At 42.1% G+C, this 12,180-nt stretch overlaps 1 protein-coding gene across 3 annotated transcripts in view; it reads left to right on the top strand.

The window, feature by feature from the left end:
• ARHGEF6 (Rac/Cdc42 guanine nucleotide exchange factor 6) overlaps positions 1-12,180 on the top strand; it is a 51,237-nt gene that overhangs the window by 36,417 nt on the left and 2,640 nt on the right. For 2 of the 3 annotated variants that reach the window (XM_090059001.1, XM_090059000.1), the window contains 8 exons: positions 862-940; positions 2,061-2,194; positions 2,534-2,659; positions 6,134-6,154; positions 7,147-7,240; positions 8,281-8,370; positions 10,054-10,153; positions 11,742-11,796. In XM_090059001.1, coding sequence (XP_089915127.1) covers positions 862-940; positions 2,061-2,194; positions 2,534-2,659; positions 6,134-6,154; positions 7,147-7,240; positions 8,281-8,370; positions 10,054-10,153; positions 11,742-11,796 — 699 coding nt within the window. The remainder of the gene's footprint in view (positions 1-861; positions 941-2,060; positions 2,195-2,533; positions 2,660-6,133; positions 6,155-7,146; positions 7,241-8,280; positions 8,371-10,053; positions 10,154-11,741; positions 11,797-12,180) is intronic. The other variant, XM_090058999.1, reaches the window with a different exon arrangement.

Raw genomic sequence — 12,180 nt, 5'->3', positions numbered from 1 at the left:
ACATTTTTGTCCTTCAGAGTCATTAAACAGTTTCCACAAGGGTACAGGCTCTTGAGTTTAAAAAAAAAATCTGTCTTATGCTTGGATAATCCTCAGCCAGTGTTTTAGTATATGGGCGGTGAATTCTGACAGGCTCTGGAATTTTGCACTCAAATAGAAATTTCAAACTGACTGTCAGTGATGTTAGCCATCTCCATATCAATAATGCCTGGCTAAAATAAGCTTTTAGCTGTGGACTTTCTAATAATTTCCATTATATGAGATGCCTTAAACAATGCATGTACTGGTACTTGCTACATTTCTAAGTGATTGAAGTAATTCTGTTTGGGTCCTATTCCCTTTAACTTACTGGAAACATTAAATCATTCCCAGAAAAGGAAGGATCTTGTGCTAATATCACACCCAAAGCAGACACATACAAGAGTAGTGTAACAGAGATTACAAAGGATTTGTCATTGGTTTTGTTTTCTTAACTGAGATTTAGAATGAGATGAAGTGGACAGTTCCTACAGCAAGATGGGCAGGATGCAGTAGTCTTCCCTAAGAAGCTAATGAAACTGGTGACACTTATCTCCTTTGTAGAAGTGCTTTTGTGAGGAAAAGTGCCACGTCCTGTAAAAAGAGCCAGGTAGTATTAAGTTAACATGGGTGTCCCCTTTGGGGCTAGACCTTTTGGTCTGGTGTGCTAAGGATAGGGACATTTACATCCATAAAACTTGAGAGGAATCTGTTCCTATTTTCTGAATCAGCCTTCAGGGATCATTGATGGCAATTCATGAGAGAGGTGGAATCAACCAGACTGATAGAACATGATTTTGGAGACACATGTAGACTCTGAATTGTTCTCAACCCCTTTTGTAGGGAAAACTGCCATTAACAGGAATGACACTCACAAAATTAGAAGAATGTGAAGGGAATGACCATGCCTTTGAAATCACAGGTGAATACATTTTTCTACATTTCCTGCTGAGGGAAAGGGGGGTGTGCAATGCTTCATTAAGTTCATTAGTGTAAGCAGCACCTGCTGCATAGTAAGTTCCCCACTGCTATTACTTGCATACATTCAGATGCTTTAAACTCTTGTCCTTATGCTACCCCAGTATCTTCTCCCAGTGCTTTCACTATCAGCGTCTAAGCCCTTTGGGTGTCTTGCTGTCCTGGGTATGCATGGAAGGAATCTATTTGTTGGTTAATCTTCAATGACCAGGCTTTAGGGCTACTTCAAAGATGCATGGAGGGTACAGCCAAGATCTGCTCGCATTGAGAGAGCCCCTAAAAATATCAAGAACCACTTACATGCAGAACCTGTGACACATGTCTTCAAGCCACCGTGTTTCTGTGTGTGGAGTTACAGAAGTTGGGGATGAAAGAAGCCCTGAGTAATTCAGTCCAATGCACAGTTGTTTCTTACTATACATTTCTTCGTGTTTTGTCCAATCTAGCTGTAAATGTCTCATGTGCTGGAGACAAGACCCCTGGACAGACCACCCCACAGCCTAATATGTCTCACTGCTGGGGAGCTTTTCTTAATGTTCAGCCTAAAGTTTTCTCTTTCCAAAGTATTCTTCCTTAGCCCAGCTTTGTGTGACACTCACAGTTCTCTCTCTAGCACTGGTGTTTGCAGACTGCCATCATCATCAATTCATCTGCTCTTGCTTAGCACTTTCAGTAATTTCCTGTAGGTTCACTGTTCCAGGTTCTGATCCTTTCTGTTGCTTTTCTCTGAACTCCTTCCTGTTTGCTAATATCTCTCCGGTAACCAAGGGCCCAAAATGGAATATACCACTCCAGGTGTGGTCAGACCAGAGTTGTATACCCAATCCCCCAAACCCACTGAGGCTAGTTGAGAAACCCCCTCTGACTTTAGCTGAGCCTGTCCCAAAACCTGTTTAAAGGACTGTTCCCTTTCTCCTCTCTCATGCCGTGCCTTTGTACTGGCCTTTTTTTGCAGCTACATCGCATGGCAAACTCAGGAAGTTCTTGCTGTCAGAATGAGTTTGGCTTGGCTATTTTCTCTCTCTGCACTGTTATAAAGAATCTCATTTAATCCTACAATGCAGGGAACATGATCGAAAGAATCGTGGTGTCCTGTAACAGCAGCCAGGATTTGCACGAATGGCTTGACCATTTGCAAAGGCTGACCAAAGGGACATGCAACACGATATCAAAAACACAGTCGTGGAGTGCTCATTCGGTGAGTGTGGTAGAACATCCCAATCCTTTCTGCATTTCACTGTGCCGCATTATCGACCAGGTTTTCTTGTAGAATATGACTGTAACTAAGCCTCTTACACAGCCTTGCAGTTTTTCATAGAGGTTGTGGTTATGACCCCTCATCATGCTTCTGACTATATAGCTGACGACTGACACTATAGCTACAGAAGTCATTTGTCTTATCTCCATTTCCAATTTTGTTGCAAAGTGAGCTTCTTACGGTAGTTTAGATGGAGAGGGCTCCTGTTTTCCCTGCTCTTGTGCATGTGTTATATGCAATGCTTAACGGCCTTCATTGTCTCACTATCTGTTTTCTCAGTCTTTTAGTTCCACTGGACAGATTCGTGGCCCACTGGAACCACCCAAAATTCTTAAACCCTGGACCTTAAGTTGCCTCCGACCTGCTCCTCCACTCAGGCCATCAGCAGCTCTGAGTTACAAAGAGGTAATCCTTCGCGCAGACAGTAGATTGTGGGGTTTGTGCACAGAATTGCTTTGCATGATAATTCAGGAGAGGGGTTGATTTAATGCCCCTGAATGAATACTGATGTTAAAAAGGACTGCACAGCAAAGACCCCAGTCCTACAAACACTGAGGCATGTGGACGAAACCAGGCAATAAAACCATCTATGTGCTTTAAATTAAGACTGGGGCCAGGTGTTTGCAGGATTGGAGACTCAGTTGCACTGTTTCCAGTGAGCCCACTCTTGCGGTCTTTGTTTAATCACAGCTCTCACTGGGAGCTGCACCTCTGTACCGTGAGGCAGTCTTATGTAATGTGACTGTGTAGCTTAGTAGCTGGAAACATTTGCCTAGGGAAGGACTACAGTGGGATGGAAAACCACCATGTATTTCTATCACATTCCTCCATGCCATATTTTTGGTGACTAGATTACAAATATGTTAGTCACCAGATGACAACGATAAATGCTTTTTACTTCTCTGCAGTAATCCCCTCAAAATACTTCACAAATGTTTAATCTTTTTAGTATCACAGAATATCTGTCAGTCTTATCTCTTGCAAGAAACTTACATTTGGGGTTTAGGTGATACCTGGGAAGTCTGTGGGTGCAACTGCAACACAGTTTGCTTCTCAGATAGCTCTGGTTCTCAGTCCCTGGCTTTAACCACAGGACCATCCTTCCCGATTTCAAAGCAAACATTTTGAATTACTCACTTCAAACATGGGTAATGTTCTCATTAGTAGTAGATGAATCCAGTTCTGAATCACTGATTATTCGTGTGAAAAGGTGTGAACATTACTTCACAGTGCTCAGCATTGTGGCCTGAAGGCCCCCCCAGACAGCCATTCAGTTAGTTACAAACCCCTCCTTTTCCAAGATTGCAATATTCATCAGAACTGAAGCCTAACAGAACGGGAGATGGGTGCTGCCAGATTGGCCTGGTTATGACGAGACGTTTGACATCACTGTGGCAGTTTAGCTGAGAAACTTGTATTTATAAAATGCAGAAGAAATGTTCTTTTGAAGACCAAATTGTTGGTTTTTTAAAATAAATAATAAAAAACCCCTTAATCTTTGCATGTTCCCAGCCCCTCACTTAGACTAAATGGTTTCTTTCTTGCATGACAAATAAGAGGCCCTGTTTAGATTTTAACCAAGGAGCAGTCGCTCCTGTACAACAATAAAATATCTTTTTTAAAAGGCCAAAAACACACCGATTGACTAATGTAGTCAATGACATCATGGCCTTCCATGCCTCTTTCTCAGGTATGGTTATCCCTGGATAACTCTGAATGCCGAGCATAAGTTAGATATTGGCTTAGAAAACCAATCCAGGCTTCTCCGGAATAGACTTTATCAATGGTGATGCCACAGGAACGCAATACGAGAATGACTTTGGTTGCGCTGGTCCTCCGGGCTTGTATGCTATGGAGGTTTCCCAACAAGCAGGAGATCAGGCTGTGGTGACATTACAATGCACAACATGGGCATCAGCAGCCCTCTGCCTGCCGAGGGCAACTTTCTGGTTGCAATTCCCACTCACACCCGGCACACCTTAATTGAAAAGGTGCAAGGAAAGCATGTGCTCACTGAAAATGGCCAGGTTAACAGCGAAACTTGATTAAATGCTGAGGGAGCAGGCACAGCAAAGCTGCCCAACCTGTATGCCTCAAACTTATTCTGGCAGGACTAGGCCTATGACCGTGAGCCGTTAAGTCTTTGTGTCTTTTCAGCATAGGCCTGGTGCAAACGTGGCTGGCAACAGCATCAGGTGTAGAGGCAGTGCTTGTGAAGTGCACCCTTATTCTCTGGCAACTGGTCATCCTCCCCCATCCCAGCATACAGCTTTAAAAAAATGTTGGTGTCTCCTATCTTTTGCTAATTGAAATCCAATTACAAGCAAAAGCTGAACCAGGTGTGACTCACATCTGTAACATGCCAACTGGTCAGGTTCTTTTGACTGAGACTGAAGGAGGGCAGGGGGCATGGAAGAGGAGGAGAGGAGTAAAGTTAGGGAATACAAAATGTTGCCTGTCTTTGAAGTGATTGGTTACAACTGTCTAAATCCAAATGAATTTGCATGATGACAGTGCCAGATGGAGATGTTCACACGTGCACATGCATTTGAACCCAGAATTTGGCTCTGTTTTTGAATGCCTAATGTTTTAAAACACGGGATACCGGACTCAGAGTCTATGAGTCTAGTTCCTAGCTCCTGCACTTACCTGGCAGGTGACAAAATAGCTTTTAAATTATAGGCACAAGCATGTGGTGGCCGAATACAGATAGGAGATGAATTCATTTATTTAAACAAGCTGCATTTCAGCCACCCTTTCCCTCTTCTCTCAAGTCCAGTCAGTTCAGTCACAAAGTTAAGCAGAATTGCTATTTCTATGAAATTTTTTTAAACTAGTGCCAAGCAGAGTAAATCAAGTATGAAACTAGGATAACAACTCAGACTAGGTTAGGTTTCTATTCAAAGATGCATTGCATGAATTCAAATATTTCTCAAGAGCATGAGTCTGCCATTGAAAGAAATCAGTTATTTTCCAGGTAGGGTGGGGTATGGGTTTGATGAAAAGACCGGAGATTTTGAGACATCCAGTGATATATCAGTTGGCTTCTGGTAGCAAAAGACAGAATTTCACAGGTTTGTGTGTTTTTTCTCGTATCTAACTGTATTCAGGAAACCCCAGAACACTGCTTACGTGCTGTGTACCTCTGTTGTCATTTCCATTCAAATTGGGTCATTTTTCCTGTTCAGTGTCTAGTCATCATTTGAAATTACAGAGGAGGTGCCCCTTGGTAAAATTGTATGTCTGGATTGGGGTTACTGGGGTGTGAGGACTGGCATACTTTTCCTAGTTCAAAAAATTACCTGCCTTGAATCACTTGTAAGATTAATTACATCAGTACATTTCTGAGCAAAAGTTGTACCTCTCTGCGTACAACTGGGGAAAGAATCTGGGCTGAAATAAAACCTGCGTCACACAAGTTCTCAGGATCTTACCTTACAAAACCATTTGTAATGGGACCCATTTGTGTAAATGCAGCCCCCAGGACTTCCTCCATGAAACCGGCTGAGCTATCAGGGAACACCTTCAAGCAGGTTACCAGGCCAGGAAACCAACTTGCTAATCCTCAAAATCCAACTAACCAATGAGGCATGATCTCTTTTTTGCTCTCTTAGGCATACAGTCCTGCTTGCCACCTTTTTCACAATTAATTTTTTTTTTTAACAGTCACAGTTTTGCATGTAATTCTGCTCTTTTTGGGTCTCTTGCATGTTGATATTGCTCTAAAACTGGTATAGAGGGGGTGCCCATCCTTGTAGCACATATCTTGCAATGCTAACATTAAAATGTGTTTTAGAATGATAGATTTAAATGGATTTGGTCAATAAAACTATCAACTTCTCACCACTCATCTTCTCTTTCTTTACATATTCATTGTAGAGGATGTCTTATATCTTAAAGGTAAGGGTAGATACATGTCTTTGGCTTATCGTGAAATAAAATACTTGTCCTGTGTCTCTTAGCTGATTTTTTTTTCCCTGATTGCTTTTTCCTGACTGCTAGTAATCTTTAGCGTGAGTCCCTTCTGATGGCTAAATAGATTTTAAAAAAAACTCAGAAAAATATTTGATCCTATGACACTAACACTGTACTGCATGAAAAGCATGAATGACACTCTTACTTTACCCCATAATATTTACATTGCATGTAATCTTTTAATATGCAAGTGCTTTCACACTTTGTAAGAATAATTTAACTTAGTAAAAGAAGTAAAACCTGTTTCTTACTTTTACAATGCTAGGCACTAACTCTCTGTGTTATATGTTCTGTGTATATGTATGGGGGGGTCAGTATGTTCAGACACACCCATGAGTAGTGTGTGCGCATTAAAAACAGCGTGTCATTGATAATACATTCTAATTGAAGAAGAATGAAATTGCGTATCACTTGCATAGTTATGTAGAGAATGCTTACAGCAGTGAACTTAAAAGGTGATCTCACTGTATTTTAGCACAGTGGTTTTCAACCATTTTTCATTTGTGAACCCCCCAAAAATATGAATGGAAATTTCAGATGGAAGTGTCAGACCCCTTTGAATTGTAAGTTTAGGTATTCACATACTTCTAACTGATCATAGTTATTGTTTGTGGACCCCTCAGGCACAGTCTGCAGATCCCCAGTTCTGTGGACCACAGGTTGAAAACTACTGTTTTAGCAGATTGTGCTTCTCTCCCAAGGGTTTTGTCACGCCGTGTTTCAGTTGCTATGACCAGGTGCAGCTCATCCAGACATAATGCAGGGATAAAGCTGAATGTTGTTAGTTTTCCCTGATGTTGACTGTGTGCCTCCTAGCCTTCTGTGTACAGCATTAACATAATGAGCTGTGTTCAGAGAAGCTCTGTCATTTCAGCTACCGTTGACTCTTACCTAAAAGAAACATCTGTTTTTTATAGGATTCCAGCAAGAGTCCAAAGACAATGAAGAAGTTTCTCCCAAAAAGGAAAACTGAGAGAAAAGCATCTGATGAGGAGTTTGTCATCAGAAAAAGTACGTTTTTCTTCTCTGGCACTGGTTTCTGTCTGCCCAATAAGCCACCCAAAAGTCAGCAATCAAAACAGAGTGACTGAATAAATCATTAATCTTGGGAGGCTCCCCACCATGCCAAACACAGCTGCCATGCAGCTTAGTTTGGTGGGCCCTTCTGGGAATTCTTAGTATTTAACTCAATAAAGTTAAGAATGATTTTATATCACAAAAGTATTGTGAGGTAGCTGGGCAAGTTGTTTTCATTATTCAGGGAGGGATATGGTGCAGAAACCATAATCCTCAAAACTATCTTAAAGTCTAATTTCAATCTATGTGATATATGCGTGCTTGCCTGGGATATTGTGGATCCATATGGTCCAAGGCAAGACAAATCTTTCTCTGCCAATGGGTCCAACTCTGGAGTTAACATCCAGAGTTCTCACATGTGCACATAGCCAAAACTGTACGTTGCAACTCAGGGAAGTCCAGATAGGGCGCTGTTATTGATTTTCATATGGAAGGGACCTAGTGACTGGTGATGGGCAACAGTGTAAAACTTTGCAATAGATAAGTGGTTTGTCCAGGGAGAGGCAGTGTCTGAGTCGGAGTTAGACACTTCCTGACTCCACTACTGTTCTGCAGCTGCTGCATCACCCTTCTTTCTAAGAAGCTAGCAGGGGGGTATTATGCCTGCACTTTCTTAGCAAGTATGTTTATTTTCCCTTTAAATCCATCATATCATAAGTAAGTTCCTACCTGCCTATTCTTACTGCCTTCTCTCTAGTTGGTCTTTGCTGTTCAACTTCCCCATCCTTCCTTAGTCAGACCTGTGCTGTGATAGTACCTCTTAGTCAGTTAGGACCATACCACTTAACCAGCCAGTCTCCGTGATACAGTACAAAGCTCTCCCTCCCCAATATTATCTTTGCACCTTTGCCAGACAGACATCTGTCATAAAAGCAAGGTTCTGTTCTTAGTTAATTTGTCTCAGGGTGGTTGAGAGGGGAAGATGCCAAAGTATCCTGCTGTTAATAATGGCCAATGTTTGTAATGGTTTGCAGGTACAGCTGCATTGGAAGAAGATGCACAGATTCTGAAAGTCATTGAGGCATACTGCACTGGTGCAGGCTTTCAGCAAACTCTCGGTTCAGGTGGGCACACAGATGTAGTGCTTAATTCATGATGTATTCAAAACGATGATAACCTCTTAGGAAAAACAGATTGTTGCATCATAGAGCAATAAGAATGGGGCTAAGAAGCCGTGTCGTGTTTATCTTTAAGATAAGGAAGCTGCAGATACCTAGTGGTTTATTTTGCCATTGTTTTTCTTCTAAACACAGAGAATGAGCAAGTAGGAGGTTAGATGAGACCCAGTTACTTCACCAGCAAGGTGAAGTTGTTAGGAATTAAACAAACCTAGTTATTGCCTGTGGCTGTGAGCATAAAACATTGATGCTAATCTCAGACTGCAGATAGCTTTAGAAAGGAAGCATGAATATTATCTCTTGATCAGCTTCATATTTAAAAACGAGCTGCTTCATAAGAACCCAACTATCTAACATCTTCTTAAACTCTGGAAATATTTACCGGTGCTGGTGAGATATAGCCTCGGTTGATAGTTCACTGATTTAATTTCACATTAAAAAATGAGGGACCATACAACATGTATCTTCTAATAGGTCTTAACCCTTAACAAATGACTTCATTTATCAAGTAGCTTCAGATAGCTGACAGTGATCTGTGTATTTGCTGTCTTAGTATTTTAGCCCTATTCAGCAAAACTCATAAGCTTCCACTTAAGCATGTGCTCTAAGTTATGTCCATCCCTATCAAGGAAAACACGCATAACACATTCTAAATCAGTGGGACTTAAGTGCTTCAGTGTAAGCACTTGTTTTGGTGCTTTGTTAAGTCAGAGTATTGGTTGATGTTTGCCTTAGTGTTAGTATTTCCTGTACTTAGAAGCACTCAAACAATGCAAGTTTTAAGGGTGCTGTTAATGCATGGTAGTACAGATGTGGGCATCATGATGTTGGAGAGGATGAGGATGGCAGTCTAGCAGAGACCCTCTGCTCAATAATAATGAATGGAGGCCTGGCTCTGCACCCTCCCTCTGAAGTTATGCTCCTGTATTCACAGTAGTCATGCTGAAACCAGGCCACCACTAAGGCTTAAATTCCTAGATAGGTCGAGGGAGACTTGTAATTAATGGCATTTGAAACACCCTCCAGGTAGGGCCCATGCACATTCTATTAGGACTCTGCCTGGAGCTTCTGTGTGTGCTGCTATAATGTAAAGACTAATGCAGAGCTGTTCCACTTTTAAGTGGCCAAGGGCCACACACTCCCAGGCCACATTCATGGGGGTAACATGTTACACAGGCCAAACTAGCAGAAGCCACAGGTGCCCCATCTCACCCTCCAGCTCTCCCACTGTAACATATCACACAGGGGTCCCAGGTGTCGTCTGTGCTGTGCCACACTGCATTGCCCCCTGAAGTAGGGGTAGAAAGTGGAGCCAAGAGATCCTGGCTGCTAACATGCAGCCAGAGCAATGTGGGGAACAGTGGCTGGGTGGGAGCCTGGGACCACAAATGAACCCCTGTGGGGGCCACTCCAAGCTGCTAGTTGGACATCCCTGGACTTAAGCAACAACGAGGATGATGATGATTGTCAGGAAGTAACACAAGGGGAGCCCACTTCTGGTCCCTGCCACAGAGGTATGTTTGACACAGAGTAGGGTGCACCAGACCAGAGTTTGACTCTATTTCTAAATGGGGTTAGTTCCCGAAGAAAGTTCCTGTTTCCTTCTGTGATTGGTACCTGTTGTTGTAGGGTCCCGTAAGGACTCCATCCCCCAGGTATTACTTCCCGAGGAAGAGAAAATTATTGTGGAGGAAACAAGAAGCAATGGTCAGACTGTCACTGAAGAAAAGTAAGTAGGCAGATCATCTGCTTTGTGGCTTCCCCTTCTGTGCCTTTATGCTTCAGAATTTTTCAGTGAACTCTAGTGTGTTTGTGGTCAGATCTTAAAAACCAACAAGACTTTTCTTCTCTGCATGGGCATGAATGGAAGGACATAGATGGTCAGCATGTCCCTGCCATGGGTTTCTCCACTCGCTGGGAGTTTGGGGTGTACAAGGAATGCAAGGGTGCATTTTAATTTGTATTTAGCATCTTTTCATTCCAACTTTGGAGGCAAGATTCCCAGGTGGTGTAAACTGGGCCTCCTTTCACTGTAGTCAGCTGGAGCTAGGTCCTCTGGTAGTGTAAGTCAGTACTGCTCTCCTGGGGACTATGTTGGTTTATACCAGCTTGGGTCCTGGACTTGGATTTTTAACTGCACCAGGTAAAATAAACCGTTCTTAAACTGTAGGTTGTTGATATGTACAGTCATTACTTTTCCTTCCAAGCCTTCATTTTTGTCATCCATGCGTGCTCTGCGTATCTGTATCAGACCAACTGTAGATGTTTCCTCAGCCTGATGAAAGGTGTTTGTGCCTGAAAGCTTGCAAAGAAGATTTTTTTTCAACTATTTGAGTTGGTCTAATAAAATATATCAGATTTACCCAAAGAACCTTGTCTGCCTGTGCATCCTACAAATTTAAATGTCTGACATGTCTGAGACCCAGAGCAGGATACACAGCATCTTTCCACTAGTGTAATCTGCCTTTATGCTAATGTAAACAAAGAGCAGACCCAGGGCATAAGCCGCTACGCCAGAATAACTTAATAGAAACTGGAGTTGAGTTATCTCAGGAAGAACCTGTAAAACTATGCCAGTATAGGTGTCATATGTCCTCTTCTGTCCTGGCAGAGACATTTCTTCAATGCAAGCAAGCTCTTTACTGCCTCTCCCTCCACTTAGTCACAAGATACTGTAGTATTGCCTACTTCAGCAGCTAACCCAGGAGAGCTGTCTTTCCATCTGCTCTGGTCACCAGTGTAATTTACATTACTATACAAAAGTGATATGTGTTTGATCAATGTTACCACATCCGGCATCCAGGTCCCTAGATGAATACATGTTCTGGTAACTTTCTAATCTAGCCGGTGCATTCTTTATACAGTTTGTTTTTAACCATGTAACCACAAGGTATAAAGTTTGCATTATGAACACGACCTGGATGCTTAATTTTTAATCTATCTATAATTTTTAGTTACAGTGGCATAAACAAAGCAGTCACAGCCACTTAATTATGTGAGCGCATAAGCTCTTTCCAAATGTTGAAAAATGGGACTTTCGTATGCTCCTCAACTGCAACTCCAGAGCGCGATCTTATGGACACATGTTAGTAGCACCTTAGAATGGGCCTCAGCACTGAAATATTGGCAAAAACATAACCTAAACAGCAGTAATGGCACTGCAGACTGAGGAAGCATGAGATAAATTGCAAACTGAAAGTACGTGCCCACCTCATTTCTTTCTGTACTAAAAAAAAACAAAAACAAAGCAAACCCTCATGCTATACTGAGATAAAGAGCTGCATAGTAGCAGATCAACTATCTGCTTTATTTTCTAGGAGCCTCGTAGACACTGTTTACGCACTGAAGGATGAAGTCAAAGAGTTAAAGCAGGTAACTAACACACTTCTGCATGAGCTGTCAGTAAATTAACCTGAAGTCGGTAAAGAGGAGTGGTTAAGTAGGGCATCTTGCTGCGCGAGCATTTTATGCTCTGACTTATCCGTGTTCAGGACGAATGTCATGCAAATCAAGGGTTTGAGCCTACAGCTGCTCAAGGGGTGAAATTCCCAGTAAAGTAAGTGGGATTGTAGTGGAGTTGCAGGTGCGCTTCCCTATTTTGCAACATTAAATGGAGAATATATACAAAGCCAGAGGCTCAGTCCAACTGTGCTGGCTTTTTAACAGTACTTTTTAACCTCTAGGGATGTCACTCATCCTTTTGTAGGAACATGATAAACAAATGTAAAAATTAATTTCTGCTGAGAGTGAAAGGAA

This window comes from Crocodylus siamensis, chromosome 8 (assembly GCF_052110815.1).
Source record: "Crocodylus siamensis isolate JL-2025a chromosome 8, ASM5211081v1, whole genome shotgun sequence".
Taxonomy (NCBI): domain Eukaryota; kingdom Metazoa; phylum Chordata; order Crocodylia; family Crocodylidae; genus Crocodylus; species Crocodylus siamensis.
Note: the sequence above shows the minus strand (reverse complement) of the source record. Positions and strands in the feature narration are given on the sequence as shown.